Source organism: Mobula birostris, chromosome 17, assembly GCF_030028105.1.
Source record: "Mobula birostris isolate sMobBir1 chromosome 17, sMobBir1.hap1, whole genome shotgun sequence".
NCBI lineage: Eukaryota > Metazoa > Chordata > Chondrichthyes > Myliobatiformes > Myliobatidae > Mobula > Mobula birostris.
Window position 1 is genome coordinate 26,395,922 of NC_092386.1, and position 17,846 is coordinate 26,413,767.

Sequence of the window (17,846 nt, forward strand, 5' to 3'; positions counted from 1 at the left end):
AGGGAGCGATCCCTGCGGAATGCAGGGGGGGGAGGGAAAGATGTGCTTAGTGGTGGGATCCCGTTGGAGGTGGCGGAAGTTACGGAGAATAATATGTTGGACCCGGAGGCTGGTGGGGTGGTAGGTGAGGACCAGGGGAACCCTATTTCTAGTGGGGTGGCGGGAGGATGGAGTGAGAGCAGATGTGCATGAAATGGGGGAGATGCATTTGAGAGCAGAGGTTGATGGTGGAGGAAGGGAAGCCCCTTCCTTTAAAAAAAAAGGAGGACATCTCCTTCGTCCTGGAATAAAAAGCCTCATCCTGAGAGCAGATGTGGCGGAGAAGGAGGAATTGCGAGAAGGGGATGGCATTTTTGCAAGAGACAGGGTGAGAAGAGGAATAATGCAGATAGCTGTGAGAGTCAGTAGGCTTATAGTAGACATCAGTGGATAAGCTGTCTCCAGAGATACAGACAGAAAGATCTAGAAAGCGGAGGGAGGTGTTGGAGGTTCCTTGTGCAAGATTCCTTAAATGTGATGTTGTAGGTTGAGTTTGTGGTAAGGAAGTAAACGCAATGTTAACATTCAATTCAAGAGTACTAGAAAACAAAAGCAAGGATGTAATGCTGAGGCTTTATAAGGCATTGGTCAGATGGTACCTGGAGTATTATGAGTAGTTTTGAGCCCCTTACCAAAGAAAAGATGTCCTGTTATTGGAGAGGGTCCTGAAAAGATTCACGAGATATGATCCCAGGAATGAAAGGGTTAATGTGTGATGAGTGTTTGATGGCGCTGGGCCTGTACTCGCTGGACTTCAGAAGTATGAGGGGGATCTCAGTGAAACTCATCGAATTTTGAAAGGTCTGGACAGAATGGAAAGTATGTTTTCTATAGTGGGGGAGCTTAGGACCAGAGGGAACATCCTTAGAATTGAGGGTTGACTGTTTAGAACAGAGAAGAGGAAAAATTTCTTTAGCCAGAGGATGGTGAATCTGTGGAATTAATTGTCACAGACAGTTGTGCAGGTCAGTTCATTGGGTACATTTAAGCCAAAGGTTGATAGGTTTTTGATTAATCAAGACATCAAAGTTTAAAGGGAGAAGGTGGAGAAAGGAGTTGAAAGGGATAATAAATCAGCCATGATGAAATGGTGGAGCAGACTCAATGGTCAACTGGCCTAATTCTGCTCCCATGTCTTAATAGTTTTATTTCAAAAGCTTGAGGCATAGAAAGAGTTGGAGCACAGAAACAGGCTCTTCAACCCACTGTGTCATACTGACCATCATCCATGAATTGACACTCAAACTGCATTAGTGACATTTTTGTTATCCTACCCACATTACTATCCATACACCAGGGACAATTACCCTGTCAATCTTCATGTCTTTGGGAGGTGGGAGGAAACTTAATCACCCTGAGGAAATCCACATGGTTGAAAGGAGAATGTGCTAACTCCATACAGACTGCACTGGTCATTAGGATTGAATCCAAGGTGACTGGCACTGTGAGACAGTGACTACCAGCTATACCTTTATGCCTGCATTTAAAGAATGTATAAATGCTGCATGTAGTAAAATTAAGTTGCTTTGGTGATGTGATAATTTTTGATGTAATTTGCAATTGTGTTTGGTTATTTTGTTTTTCAGGTTAATTGGTGGAGCAGACAATAAACTTATTTACAGACATTATGCAACTTTATATTTTGTCTTTTGTGTGGATTCCTCAGAGAGTGAACTAGGAATTTTGGATCTAATTCAGGTATGCAACCAATCTATTATTTCAGTTTATTTCACTAGATCTCCTTCAAGGTATCTGGAAAATACACTTTGTAAATATTTGCAATATTTGCTTTTGATTCTGATAATTCATGTACAGGTGCAAGTGAATTGACCTTTGCAGTGTAATTTCCCATTATGTAGGACAAACTAACATTGTGGAATTGTGACAACACACATAAAAGTTGCTGGTGAACGCAGCAGGCCAGGCAGCATCTCTAGGAAGAGACCCTTCGTCAGGACTAGTCTGAAACGTCGACTGCACCTCTTCCTAGAGATGCTGCCTGGCCTGCTGCGTTCACCAGCAACTTTTATGTGTGTTGCTTGAATTTCCAGCATCTGCAGAATTCCTGTTGTTTATGGAATTGTGATATGGTTGGTATGTGACTATGGATTGAGGGCATCAATCTGAGCTAGTGCACTATATCAGAATCTACAAAATCAAAAACTTGATCAAAGTCGAGTTTATTGTTGTTTGCCTGAGTACATGTATGTGCAGGCACATTGAAACACTTGCCCCAACATCATAGAGACATTCACAAGAGCACAAGATGAGTATTCACAAGAACAAACATGAATTAAACATAAATTATGCACAGTTTTTTCAAAAGAACAAAATAAAACAAAGTCCATTTTAGTGCAGAGTGATCAAAGTGGTCATATTGTTGCTATGCTGCAGTGATTCATTGTGTCGGTAGATTCAAGAACCAAACAGTTGAAGGGAAGTAGCTGGTAGTGTGGGGCTGAAGGGTTTTGTACCTTCTGCCCATTGGTAGCTGTGAAAAGATAGTGTTGGGGATCTTTGATGATAAATGTTGTCTTCTTGAGGCATCACCTTGTATAGATAATACCAATGCTTACTATTGGTAATATCTACATAAGATGAGCATTCCATGCGACACCTTTTTCAACCTGTGCTGCCACTTTTAGTGAGCTATGGACTTAAATCCAAAGATCCCTCTATGCATCAACACTGCTGAGGGTCTTGCCATTTTAACCTTGTTCCTATGTACTTCACAGGAATATACTAAATTTTGCACCAAGTCGCATGAGCTGTTAGAAGTATGCAAAGATTTGGGTTTCACCAAGTGGTTTATCAGTTTCATTTCCTTGAGAGTATTCTTTCTGACTTGAACATAAGTGGCTAATAGAGCTTGTGGTTTAAAAACTTGCTAGTTTCAGCTAAGGATAATTACTAATTCAAGTTTTGCAATGTTTTAATATCTTTAACAATATAATTTTCAGCAAAACTGATAATCAGTGATACAATTTTCAAGAATAACTTTATTCCACTTGTGGCTTTTGAACTTGATATAAAGCCCACCCGTATTATGTAGTATACTTGGATTTCCAAATGCCATTTTAGCAAATTGCACAATGAATTGTGGTTCAAACATCTGTAGTGGGGGAGGAGGAGGTTTGAACAGCTGCTGTCAAGGTCAATTCCATTTTGTCTGTTGTTCTTGGCATCATGTTGGCTTTGCAAAGACGGTGTTGGATATTTTGTGTGCAGCAGCAAGTACAGTGGACACTAAAAGTATTATTTACAGGGATATATTACTGACTGTTTCTATTTTGGAAACCTGGTGTGAATTCCTGCCCTCCCTGCTGTTAAGCTGAGTGCCTGATGTGAATCTAGGTCCTTCCTGTTGCTATTCACTGCAGTGTTAGAAACTTGGTATGAATCCAGCAACGAATCTCCCCCTGCTTAATTTAAAGAAGCTACCTATAGAAGCAATTGTCTGGCAGGCACGGTGAGCAGCGTGGTCACACAGCACGGCGGTAAGGGGCTCAGGGCTGCACCCTGGCCAGCTCTGTTCTTGCAAGCCATTGCTGGAGACTGATACACTTTCTGCATGTGTTGGTCAGCTGCATGGATCATACAGTATTCTCTTGTCACCTTCTTTAATTGTGGTGGAATTTGTAGTGCCTCCGTTGTTGTTTGATTACATAACTGAATAGGCAAGCTGGATTGTCTCTGGCTGACCCAGGGCAAGATGATTTGCTTTCGTCTGCTGAATCAGCACGAGATGAGGAAATGCTCTGTACTTGTTTTAACAGAAAAATGGCTCCAGGACAACATCCCATGCACCATCAGTCTTCAGGCCATGCCACTAAGGGACTTGTGTTTAATATTATTTTTTGTGACTATATGTGGTGCCGTAACTTCATGTGCTGTGTGCCCTATGTGACTGCATGTATTGTGTTTTGCACCTTGACCTTGGGGAATGTTGTTTCATTTAGCTAGGATGGGAGTGATATGCTCCATCATCTTGGTTTTAGTTAAAAATCTAGCACTGGGTTCTGAATGAGTTGAAGTTTGTCACTAGATTGCTTTGGAAGGCCAGTAAAAAGTACATTGCAATAATCTAGTCTATTTGATATAAAGGCGTGAATTAGATTTTCAGCATCATTACATAACAGAAATAAACATATCTTTACGATATTTAATTGTAGAAATACTGCTCTGGTCACTTTCTTTATATGGATTTTAAAATTCAAATCTGAACCAGGGATAACACCTGCACTTGTTACTTTTGATCTTACAAAGGGAGGCAAGTTTTCAAATTTATCAAGAAGTTTACGTTTTTTGGCTTTCGGACCAACCAAAAGCATTTCAGTTTTATCTTAATTTAGTTTTAGGAAATTATTGTTCATATATTTGTTTATTGTAGCCATACCAGAAGGCAGGTAAGATGGGGTGCTATTCTTATCAGGCTCAATCGAGATGTACAGTTGTGAAAATGAATCTCACAGTAGTCATCGTCATTATGTGCCATGTCATATGATGTATGTAATCATGATCTCATGACTATTATTGTTCTTGGCAAATTTTCTATGGAAGTGGTATACCATTGTCATCTTCTGGGCAGTGTCTTTACAAGATGGGTCACCCCAGCCATTATCAATATTCTTCAGAGACTGTGTGCCTGGCATAACCAGGACTTGTGATATGCACCATCATACGCCCATCCACCACCTGCTGCTATGACTTCATGTGACTCTAGTAGAGGGGGGTGGGGTGAAGTAGATATTACACCGTGTCCAAGGGTGACCTGCAGGCTAGCAGAAGGAAGGAGCACCTTTAGTAGAGATGTATCTCCACCCCACCATCCATTCATGGAAGTATATGGTGATATATATGTACTTTGTTCATAAATTTACTTTGAAATTTGAGTGGGGTTCAAGTTCTCCAATAGAAAGGAATGAAATCTGAAAAGTATTCTGAGGTGCCCTTGTACTTGACATGTAGCTATTTATATAAAGTTATTATAGTAAATTCATCTGGAAAGTTCAGAAAATAATTTTGATAACCTTCAAAGAAAAGATGCTAACATTTTACGTTTTGTACATTTTCAGGCTCTGTGATAGGGCCTCTGTAGCAAGCTACTCAGGCACCAGCAGCTTTTGTACTAATTATGTTCAAGCTCAGCAGTAAAATGTTGTAAAAATGCAGCTTTCAACTTTTCAGCTGCTGTATTTCTAAAATATTTATTCGTAAGGCAGCTGGAGGTTCTTTTGTTCTTGGTATAGTTGTAAGTATTTTCTCCCTGAATCCAATCCACCAATTTTACTAAAGCTTTGTTGCCACACATGTAAAGATGTTGACTCAAGTAAAGTCCTTTTCACCTGGCTGAGCATTCAACCATTTTGACCATATTTGGAACAGGCTGAAATGGAAGCAGAAGCCCTAGGTTCTTGAAAGAATGATAAATGGGTAGTTTTAATAAGTAAGTGTTGCTTGATAGCAATATTGTTGATATCTCTAATACATTATTTGACAATAGACTTGTGAATCGTAATTAACTAAATTGACTGTTCTGTATGTTGGCAGGGATCACTTGGACAATTTTGTCAGTTAAATGAGAGTTTTGCAGCAACCATGGAACAATATGTCTTCTGTTTGTAAGCAAAGCCTGTTATGGACAAGGCAATTGTTTTGCAGAGCACACATGCTCTGTCTGCAGTGTCTCATCATGAGCCTCTAGTTGCACGTCATTTTAACATTGAATTTAACAGTTTCAGGTAACCCATTCCCCTGTGCTTGTTTCTTACTCTCATGGTCCACTCAGATCTCTCTCTCCCTTTGTTTACCTTTTCCATGCACCCCCCTACTGTTATCTGGACCCTATTTGCCCATCATTCTCATTTTTGTTTTTTTTCTGGGAGGGGGATTTGGGGGTCGATGTGCCTGTTCCATTTTTGCTTGTGTTTTTTTTTTGTTCAGGGATTGATTTGGGGGTTGATGATCCTGCTTCCATCCTTTTCTTTCTTGGTTTTGTGGCTGTCTGGAGAAGAACAATTTCAGAGTTGTATACTTTGATAGTAAATGAACCTTTGACCTTTGATTCTCCACTTAGCCTTTGAAATTTACCTTCGTTGACCATCCTGTCTCGCATCTTCCTCTCATTTCTATATACTGGTTATCCTTCCTCTACACTTCGTCCTGATACAGGTTTTGACCTGAAACATTGACCGTCCTTTTGTCTTCAGAGATACTACCTGAGTTCCTGAGTCCCTTCAGTAGTTTATTTGCTCCAGATTCCAGAACCTGTAATTGCTGTATCACCCAGAGTGCATTCAGTGTTCTTACAACCTTCAGTGCTTCTTCCAAGGTAGTTTAATCTGGAGAAATATATTTTTTCAGATTAGGAGGGATTCGGTGGTAATCAGCAGGAGGATTCCTTTTCTATTTCTGACCTGATGTCGTGAAACTTATCACGAAGCTCGTTAATGGAAAGGATTCTTAAGATATTTTCCCCAGCTTTTTGTATCATTCTGGATATATATTTTCATTTTCATAGTTGCTTTCAGTGTCATTTTCCTTTCTTTTATAAGCAATTATGTTAATATTTTCAAGTTTGCTAATTATCAGTGGCAGAGAATTCCACAATCTCGATTCTCTCCGTATTTGTTTAATATCACTTCTTTTTGTATGTCATCTTAACCTGGTTAACTAATGGAGCCAATAGTTCCCTTCCTAATCTTAATTAGACCATTTCTCACCACTGAGTAAATCCTCGGCTCAAGTCTGTCTTTGTAGTGGTAAAGATCTTTTCCACATCTTTTGAAATTCTATGGTACTTTTTATATTGACTTTGTGTTCCTTCTGTGATATTACTAGGTAAACAAAATGGTATTTATGATGCAAATTTTTGTTAGCATAATTCTTTAATTTTGTTTGGAATGTGGACATTGCTGGGAAGGCTGTCATTTATTGATTAATCTCTTAATTGCTTTGAGAAGCTGGTGATGAGCCACCCTAAAACACAGCAGTGTTTCTGATGAATGTACAGGTGTCCCCCGCTTTTCAAACGTTCGCTTTACGAAACCTCACTGTTACGAAAGACCTACATTAGTACCCTGTTTTCGCTTTCAGAAGGTGTTTTCACTGTTACGAAAAAAATCAGCGCGCGCCCCGAGCAGCCACTCTTCCCCCGGATTCGGAATGGCATTGCTTTAACATGTTGCATTGAGCAGCTGTTTGCAAGGTGAGTTCTGAGGTATTGGAAAAGCCTGAAAGAGCTTGTAAGGGTGTTACATTTAGCGTAAAACTAGACATAATTAAGCATTTTGATCGTGTTGAACGAAGTAAGGACAAAGTGAGTTTGACTTGTGGAAGATGACGAAGATGATGTTGAAGAGGTTTTGGCATCCCATGACCAAGAACTGACCAAGAGCTGATGCAGTTGGAAGAGGAAAGGATAACAATCAAAACCGAATGCAGTAGCGAAATGAACGTGAAGCCACTGCGTGAGATTTTCTCTGCAATGATAAAGTACGACTTTAATTTTGAAAGGGTACGTCAGTTTAGGGGAGATTTGCAAGATGGTTTGAGTCCTTACAAAGAACTGTATGATAGAAAAATGCGCGAGGCTCAGCAGTCAAGCAAGCCTTCCACATCAGCCACAGCAGATGACGAACCTCGACCTTCTGACATCGAGGCGGGCAGTCATAGGAGAAGATGAGCCACCTGCTCTAATGGAAACAGACGACGAGATGATACCCCAGTGTCCCACCACCCCAACACCCAGGCTGCGGACAGATACAGTACCGATTCGCGGAGAATGGCAGCAGTAGCTGGGAGACACACAGCACATCTTTAAGAAAAAAGCTGAAATAAACATTCTAATTAATTAGGTGCCGCCCCACACATAAGTGTCGGCCCAGATCAGAGGCGATGCAATCGGCATTGATCTGAGCCGACAATTACGTGTCGGGTGGCACCTAATGAATTAGCATGTTTATTTCGGCTCTTTACTTAAAGATGTGCTGTGTGCCTCCTGGCTACCGCTGGACTCCTGCGTGCCTTGCGGCAATGTATCGGTCGGCGGCCTGGAGGGTGGGGGCCACTGCACCAACCCAACCTGCGACGACTCAGTCTAACACACCATCATCCGTGTGCTCGGTGCTGTCTTCCCGATGCCGGTAAGTGATATTACACTGTACATACATTATTTCTACTTTATATCGGCTGTGTATTTTTACGTGTTATTTGGTATGGTTTGGCAACTTCATAGCTTAAAGGTTACTGGAGAGCACTTGCGCCATGTTTCTGTGGAGAGTGCTTGCGTGAGATTTTCGCTTCAGCGAACAGTGCCGGCAATGATTGTGGAAAAGTATTTCTACTTTATATAGGCTGTGTATTAATCATATCACTCCTGCTTTTACTATATGTTACTGTTATTTTAGGTTTTATGTGTTATTTGGCATGATTTGGTAGGTTATTTTTGGGTCTGCAAACGCTCACAAAATTTTCCCATATAAATAAATGGTAATTGCTTCTTCGCTTTACGACATTTCGGCTTACGACCCATTTCATAGGAATGCTCTACCTTCGGTTGGCGGGGGAAACCTGTATCCCACTTCAGTTAGATAGTGAGTTCAAGGACTCAGACCAATGACAGTGAAGAAATTACAATATATTTTCAAATTAGGATTTGGAGGGGAACCTGCTGATGACTGTGGTTCCATGCATGTGCTGCCCTTCTCCTTGATGGTACAGATCGTGGGTTTGTGGGATGCTGGAGTAGCCTAGGCCAGTGACTGCAGCTATAGTGTATTAGTAAAATACAGAGTGACTCTTCTGGACAACACATACAAAATGCTGGAGGAACACAGCCAGCCAGGCAGCATCTGTCGAAAAGAGTAAACAGTCAGCATTTCGGGCCGAGACCCTTCATCAAACCTTCATCAGACAAGCAGTGTCTTGAAGAAGGGAGTGGCAAAGGTGAATAATTCTAGAGCTTCCAATTGAATGCAGAGCCATTGTTCATTAAATGATTAAACTGAAGATGAGCTGATGGGTATGAGAGAAATGCTGATATCACTAAGGGCTATAGGAATAGAGACAATTAAGGAGATGGAAAGGTGAAGCTATTGATGGGTTTGAAAATTAAATGGAAATTTAAACTTTACGTCTTGGATGAATTGGGAACTCACAAGGGTCAGCAAACACAGATGGGTGAAAGAACTTTGTATGAATAAGCATATGGACACAAATGTTTTGAATACATCAGATTGACACAAAAGAATGCTGGAGACCACTTAGGTGTGTCTTAGAGTAGTTGAGATAAAAGGTGGAATAGTTGAATAGAGATGAATCTAAATTGATTTTTACCCCAGCCTTGTGGGTAGCCTTGGGAGAGATGAAGGCTACAGGAGTAAAGCCAGACAGAAAATCCGGAGTGGAGCTCTAAGGCGGCTGGACGTTACTGAACATCCATCCTGCAGCTCCTGTAGCCCCTGTAGCCAAGCTGGTGCTAAACATATTGCTTTGCTTTCCTTTGGACTACACCAGTGAGGCCAAGAGGGGGACCTTGACTACTGGCATCCCAGGATCTCCATACCTTTCGCCCAGGCTGGTCCTTCAAGACTGACGTATGTCATCATCATCATCAGATTGATATAGATAGCAAGGCTCTAGTCCCCATTCTAACAACTTTTTACAGGAGCACCATTGAGGGAGTTCTGTATGGCTACATCATTGTGTGGTATTTCAAGGGTGGAAGCTGTAAGGCATCAGACTGCAAGACCATACAGAGGATCAGAGGATATTAAACACCACTGAGAGGGTCACTGGGGTCTCCCTGTCTCTCCCCCCCCCCCCCATTTGCAATATTTATCGGGTGTGTTATATATGAAAGGTCGAAGCATAGTTGAGGATCCCTGCCACCCATCTCACAATCTCTTTGACCCACTACCATCAGGAAGGAGGTAAAGGAACATCAGGACTAGGACTCCCAGAATGGGTAACAACTGCTTTGCCCCAAACTGTGAAACTAAATAAATACCCTGCCACCACCGAGGTCTTATCACTCGGACAATGAGCTATTTACTGCTTACCTGTGCTGCTCACTTGAATTATATTCTATTAACATATTTGAGGTAATATTTTGCTTTTATGTACTGTGTGTGATATATGTATTGTGGGTGCACCATGGTCTGGAGGAACATTGGTTGTGTGTAAGTACAGTCAGATGGCAATGAACTTGTACTTGTTAATGATTTGTAGATTAAATTATAGCAGTATACAAGTGGAGTTGAATGATTCTAATGATGTAGAAACTGGCCATCAGAGCCACACATCAGAAATGATTCAAAAATGACATAAAGATTGTGACTTTTCTAATTTGGTATCCAGTGGTAGAATCATGGAAGCCTGCTTTGCAGAAAAGAGGCAGTTCTACCTGTCCTGTCTAATAGTGCCAATAAAAGCTGTTTGGGTTGATCAAACTTCTTAGGTCAAGGTCCATAATCCTGAGGGTTATTGTTCTTCAGTTGCTTAACTAAGTACTTTTTAAATGTTATGGGAGTTTTAGCCTCATTATCTTTTTAGCTAATGAGTTCCACATTCTTCTTGAGTGATTCTCTTTTCTAATTATCCAATCCATTATCAATTAACTTAATTGTACATCCTCAAGCTGTTGACATCCTTGAAATAGATCCTCCCTGTGCATCTTGCCTTGGTGCCTCATATATGCAACAATGTTCATTCCAAAATTAACCCCAGTGTAACCAGCCCTTAAGGGCTCAAATTCTCCAACTCTGTTAGCATCTTTGGAAGTCAACTCCTTATAAAGTGGTGAATAAGACAATACACAGTTCTCTAGTGTGGCCTACCTAATGTTTATTATTGAGGTGAATAGGAAGTAAAAGTTTTGATAATTGATTTGACATTTAACTTTTTCCAGGGATTGGCAGAATAAGGGAGAGAGTGAAATGGGAGATGTGTTGGAGAGTGATAAGGGTTCTTAATGATTCCCCAATTTTTGCTTAAAAGAATAGGAATATTAAAACTACTTTGGGGGTGGCAAACTCAATGGAATATCTTGAATATCTGTTAGAAAATCTACATGGAAGGGGATAGTCAAAAGCATGTCAGTGATTTGAATTCTGTTTTTAAAATTATTATTCTATGTGAAACCAAACCTCAGAATTCAGATTTGTACAAGAAAATTTCAACATGAGCATCTGTAAATTTGCTATCGGTTTTGGATTCTGTTGTTGCTCCCCATATGTATTGAAAACATTGCAGTCTTTATAGATCAATAATAATTTATTTTCTATGCACTGTTATTGCAGGTGGATTTACTGCAAATTAAAGCATCTCTGGTAGTTCAACAATGAGTCCAGTAAGAGGCACTAGAAGCAGCTACAGCAGATGCTGATTTATTATCAGTCTTTTAAAAACTCACTTATGTTTATATGGCATTATTTTAATGCGATGTGATTGTCAGCCATGCTGGAAGTGGTGGGTTACCATAATACCCTCTCCAGTGCTTTGATTAAATTTTTAGAGCAACTTAATGAAAGCTGTACACACTTTTATCTAAAAGAGGGTGAGAAACTGATAAACTACCTGTGGCTTTTATGAATGTCATCAAAACAAGCTCTCAGAGGAATTTGTCAGATAAGTAATGAGTCTGTTGAGATGGGCCCAACCCAGTGAAAGTGTGGAGGCCTTTGTTTTCCCTCTGTGCTTTTCTATTTTTGGTGATTAATTTTTACTGAAGAGTATTTGTCACAACTGCTTTATTCTGACTATCACAAATGTTTTAATTTAATGAAAAGCTATATGTGCAGTGTTGTAAGATTTTGTAATTATTTTACCTCTCATTAATACCTCATCTGTGGATTCTTCTGATAGTGCATTTGGAGTGACAGCTTGTTTGTTGTTTTTGTCGTTTTTTGTCGTAACCTTTCACCCACTGCCAAATATAATCTCCCAATACTGTACAACGTGTTGGACAATACCAAGCATGTTCTGGTCCTAAACTTCAGAACTGAGAAACTATATTGAAAATGTTTTGAAAGCACTAGCACACTTATATAGAACAAAGTATTCCAAATCATACTTAAATAGCAGGATGTAATCTGCATTCATTTGTAGTACTTGGTGTACTGCCATATGAATCCTCTATGTGATTTACCCCCATTTAAAAGATCTTTCAACCTTACTTTGTTATTAAGCAGTGGGAAGGTTACTTCCAAATATTGTGAAATGGTGATATACTTAGAATGATAACTGTTTGGATTGTACAGTCACAGAACCTTACTGATATGAAGCCGCCTTTTGTGTAACTGTCAACGATTAAGAATGCACACAGTGTGATATGTCAGATGTCCAGCATTGTTTCAAATTTACTCCCTGTTAAGTGACCTTTGTGAAATGCACACTGGTAGGTTTTATTGTTATTAACCTTACTGTGCTTTATTTCCCATTCATCTCAAATTATAAACAGGTTGTGTATCATTGGACAGCTTCTAACCCAATGTTATAAGATTACTGAATGGTTCCTTAGTATGGTAAAATGGCTCTTAACCTCACAATCGACCTTATTGTGATTGTGCACCTTCCTGTCTATCTGCACTGCTCTCTCTCTCTGTACTTAGTACTCTGTTGAAATTAATTGAACTGTGTGGACATTATGCAAGAGATGTTTTCCACTATACCTCAGTACATGTGACAATAAGTTAATTTACATGATCTCACAACCTTAATTTAAGAAAAAAAAATTGGTTATTTTCCAGAACTATTGTATGCTATTGTGTGTGCTGGATGCCTGTAGCAGGAGTGTGCCAGTGACTGATTTTTGACATTGGCACTCTGCTGAAAACTTAAGGTTGCAACATTGTGCTGCAAGCTTACAGCACAGAACTTTTTCTTTCAGTCGTTCCTTTCAGAGCTGGCATTGGGTGCATCAACATCTATAGTTTAGTTGGGTTATTTTGGCAACTGATTTGGGGGACTAATATTTCAGCAGTTGAGGTTAGTGTGGGCATTTCGAAAGAAGTGGGTATGTGTTGCAGATATAGCAACTTTGGGGTTTAATGGGAAATTAAGGCCTGAGACTGGTGATGGTTTTGTGGGAGATGGGTTGCGTGGCGGAGAGGTTCAAGATGAGATGCTAAAGATGATAGTAATTGGCAGGTATCATATTCCAGCATGGTGTTGCTGCTATTACAGTCACATTGTTCTGAAGGTATGTAACAAAGGAGCAAAGCAGACCACTGCTCATAAGAGGCATTGATCAATGTCTGACCTTATCCAGTGTGTGCCTGTAGCAGAAATCGCATCAAGATCATGATGGTGATTAGTATTGGAAGTTCCAAGATGCATTACCAGGGATGATTGTTATATTTCACTCCCAAAAGTTTTCAATAACGGCTGATGAATCTCTTTTTGATAAAGGTATAAGGTGACTATGAAGGAATGGAAATATAATGAAAATCCCAGGTTAGAGTCATAGAGCCATGGAACTCTGCAGCATAGAAACAGGCCCTTCAGCCCATCTAGTACGTGCTAAAATATTATTCTGCCTAGTCCCATCGATCTGCAACCAAACCAAAACTCCTCCATACCCCTCCCATCCACATACCTATCCAAATTTCTCCTAAATGTTGAAATCAAACCAGTATCCACCATTTATGTTGACAGCTCATTCCACCCTCTCACCACGCTCTGAGTGAAGCTGTTTTCCCTCATGTTCCCCTTAAACATTTCATCTTCCACCCTTAACCCATGACATTTAGTTCTAGTGTTACCTAACCTCAGTAGAAAAAGCCTGCTTGCATTTGGGGATGCGAGGATACTAGCATGAAAAAAGACTGTACATTCAAAACTGTGGAAAATGGATAAGCAATTGTTACAAGGATTTAATAAAAATATTTCATCATAAAAGTATTGTACTGTGCAAAAGTCTTGGGCATATATATATATATATATATATATATATAGCTAGAGTGCCTAAGACTTGCACAGTACTGTATTTGTCAGCGTGGAGTGGAGAGCAAGTTTATGAAGCTGGTGGGAGCAAAGGATGTTGAGAATGGCGAGGATGGAGCACCACAAGAGGGGTGTGGGACGGTTGGCAGTGAAGGAGTGCAGAGAGCAGGAGGGTGGGACTGGTGCAGGCACACCCAGCCCTGAGTCATCAGGTAAGGTTATTTGATTCCAAACAGTTGGTTTGCTGAACATTACAGAATGTCTCTCTGGTGCTTCCGGCTTCCTCCCCTCTCCCTTATCCTTTTTCCCATCTATAATTCCCCTGTCCCTGTCCCCTTCCCACTCGCAGTCCACAATAGAGACACATATTAGAATCAGGTTTATCATCACTCACACGTGTCATGATTTTTTTTGTGGCAACAGTACAGTGCAATACGTAAAATTACTATAGTACTGTGCAAAAGTCTCAGGCACCCTAGCTACAAACAGTGGCATGCAAAAGTTTGGGCACCCCGGTCAAAATTTCTGTTACTGTGAATAGTTAAGTGAGTAGAAGATGAACTGATCTCCAAAAGTCATGAAGTTAAAGATGAAACATTATTTTCAACATTTTAAACAAGATTAGTGTATTATTTTTGTTTTGTACAATTTTAGAATGGGAAAAAAAAGAAAGGAGCACCATGCTAAAGTTTGGGCACCCCAAGAGATTTGAGCCCTCAGACAACTTTTACCAAAGTCTCAGACCTTAATTAGCTTGTTAGGGCTATGGCTTGTTCACAATCATCATTATGAAAGGCCAGGTGATGCAAATTTCAAAGCTTTATAAACACCTTGACTCCTCAAACCTTGTCCCAACAATCAGCAGCCATGGGCTCCTCTAAGCAGCCGCCGAGCACTCTGAAAATTAAAAGAAATGATGCCCACAAAGCAGGAGAAGGCTATAAGAAGATAACAAAGTGTTTTCAGGTAGCCGTTTCCTAGTTCGTAATGTAATTAAGAAATGGCAGTCAACAGGAACGCTGGAGGTCAAATTGAGGTCTGGAAGACAAGAAAACTTTCCGAGAGAACTGCTCGTAGGATTGCTAGAAAGGCAAATCAAAACCCCCATTTGACTGCAAAAGACTTTCAGGAAGACTTAGCAGACTCTGGAGTGGTGGTGCATTGTTCTACTGTGCAGCGACACCTATATAAATATGACCTTCATGGAAGAGTCATCAGAAGAAAACCTTTCCTGTGTCCTCACCACAAAATTCAGCGTCAGAAGTTTGCAAAGGAACACCTAAGCAAGCTTGATGCATTTTGGAAACAAGTCCTGTGGACTGATGAAGTTAAAATAGAACTTTTTGGCTACAATGAGCAACTGTATGTTTGGAGAAAAAAGGATGCAGAATTTCATGATAAAAATGCCTCTCCAACTGTTAAGCATGGGGGTGGATCGATCATGCTTTGGGCTTGTGTTGCAGCCAGTGGCACTGGGAACATTTCACTGGTAGAGGGAAGAATGAATTCAATTAAATACCAGCGAATTCTGGAAGTAAACATCACACCGTCTGTTAAAAAAAAAGCTGAAGATGAAAAGAGGATGGCTTCTACAACAGGATAATGATCGTAAACACACCTCAAAATTCACAATGGACTACCTCAAAAGGCACAAGCTGAAGGTTTTGCCATGGCTGTCACAGTCCCCAGACCTAAACATCATCGAAAATCTGTAGATAGACCTCAAAAGAGCAGTGCATGCAAGACGGCCCAAGAATCTCACAGCACTAGAAGCCTTTGCAAGGAAGAATGGGCGAAAATCCTCCAAACAAGAATTGAAAGACTCTTAGCTGGCTACAGAAAGCGTTTACAAGCTGTGAACTTGCCAAAGGGGGTGTTACTAAGTACCGACCATGGAGGGTGCCCAAACTTTTGCTTTGGGCCCTTTTCCTTTTTTGTTATTTTGAAACTGTAAACGATGGAAATAAAAAAAGTAAACTTGCTTAAAATATTAAAGAAATGTGTCATCTTTAACTTTGCCTTTTGGAAATCAGGTCATCTTTTACTTGCTCAGCTATTCACAGTAACAGAAATTTTGACCGGGGTGCCCAAACTTTTGCATGTCATTGTATATGTGCCTAAGACTTTTGCACAGTACTGCACATTTCAACTGAAATTTGCTGCAAGTGAAAACTTGTGTCTGTGTATTTGTTATGTGGTTAAAAAAGAGTGAAACTGTTGCCTTCAAATCTTAATGCTGATTAGTTTATGAAGGATAATTATGTTTTCACTTCTCTTCCTTGATGGCACAGTAGAGATGAATAGATTTGTGATTCCAGAGCTTTGTTGTTTGTTGTGGACCGTCCCCAGCACATCCTTGGATATATTGGTTGTTAATACAAACCACACATTTCACTGTATGTTTGATATACATGTGATGAATAAATCTGTATCTGGTCTCATTCCACAGTTGGCTTAATATATCATTGTGTGCAAATCAGTAAACTGAAGTCCTGTTGCTACATATGAATATGATTGCTAAGACAAGTCAGGTATGTATCTATACTAAAGAATGAGTCAAAATTGGACATGGACAGATTAGGAGAATGGGCATAGAAGTGGCAGATGGAATACAATGCAGGGAAGTGTATGGTCATACACTTTGGTAGAAGCAATAAAGGTGTAGACTATTTTCTAAATGGGGAGAAAATTGAAAAATCAGAGGCGCAAAGAGACTTGGGAATTCTTGTGCTGGATTTCCAGAAGGTGGACTTGCAGGCTGAGTCGGTGGCAAATGCAATGTTAGCATTCATTTTGAGAGGAGGACAAAAATATAAGAACAAGGATGTGATGCTGAGGCATTACTGGGATTACTGTTAGAGTATTTTGAGCAATTTTGGGCCCCTTATCTGAGAAAAGATGTGCTGGCATTGAAGAGGGTTCAGAGGAGGTTAATGGGAATGATGCCAGGAATGAAAGGGTTAATGTACAAGAAGTGTCTGATGGCTCTGGGCCTGTACTCTCTGGGGTTTAGAAGAATGGTGGGGGGGGGGGTGTGGAATCTCATTGAAACCTATTAACTGTTGAAAGGCCTAGACAGAGTGGACATGAAGAGGATGTTTCCTATATATGACCAGAGAGCACAGCCTCAGAATAGACGGCCATCCATTTCGAACAGAGGTGAGAAGATATTAGCCAGAGGGTAATGAAACTGTGGAATTTTTTGCCATGGATGGCTAGGGGGTTCAAGTCATTGAGTATATTTAAAGTGGAGATTGATAGATTCTTGATTAGTCAGGACGTCAAAGGTTATGGGGAGAAGGCAGCAGAATGGGTTACGAGAGTTAATGAGCTGACTCGATGGACGGAGTGGTCTAATTCTATTCCTACACCTTATGGTCTCAAATAATTTTCTGCTGCCTCCCTGAATGAAAATCGTCCAGATTTGATGTCTGCATTACAGTACTGTTTTCCCCATATTATTGTATTGAAAAAAAGATTTAAAAAAAAAACACAGAAACCTATATATTAAAAAATCATCTCGCGGGTTTGATTACAAAGGAGGGTTGTAGAGCTGCAGAAAATACTGCAGGAACATTGCCAACTGGAAGCTCAACAGGGCCGTTGCCCTATCCATGTGACTCTGTGGTAGCAGTGACATGTTAAGCTCTGTTTACAATATTTTTCAACATTTGTGGATGATTTGCTCTGTATTGTTTCCCATCTGTGTGACACGAATAAACCGACAGGGTACTCATCTATTGCAGTTAGTGCATTGCAGAACAATAGTGTTTCCATGTAGCTTGGTCTGTTAATTGTCAACCATTGTGAAAGGAGGCAGCTACTTGAAATGATACTGAATGTGGCATTCTGTGCTATCATCC

General features: G+C 40.3%; 1 protein-coding gene across 2 annotated transcripts in view; it reads left to right on the forward strand.

Moving 5' to 3' along the window:
• The window catches only part of LOC140211573 (AP-3 complex subunit sigma-1), a 97,143-nt gene that overhangs the window by 43,630 nt on the left and 35,667 nt on the right, over positions 1-17,846 (forward strand). For both annotated transcript variants that reach the window (XM_072281416.1, XM_072281415.1), the window contains exon 3: positions 1,626-1,737. In XM_072281416.1, coding sequence (XP_072137517.1) covers positions 1,626-1,737 — 112 coding nt within the window. The remainder of the gene's footprint in view (positions 1-1,625; positions 1,738-17,846) is intronic.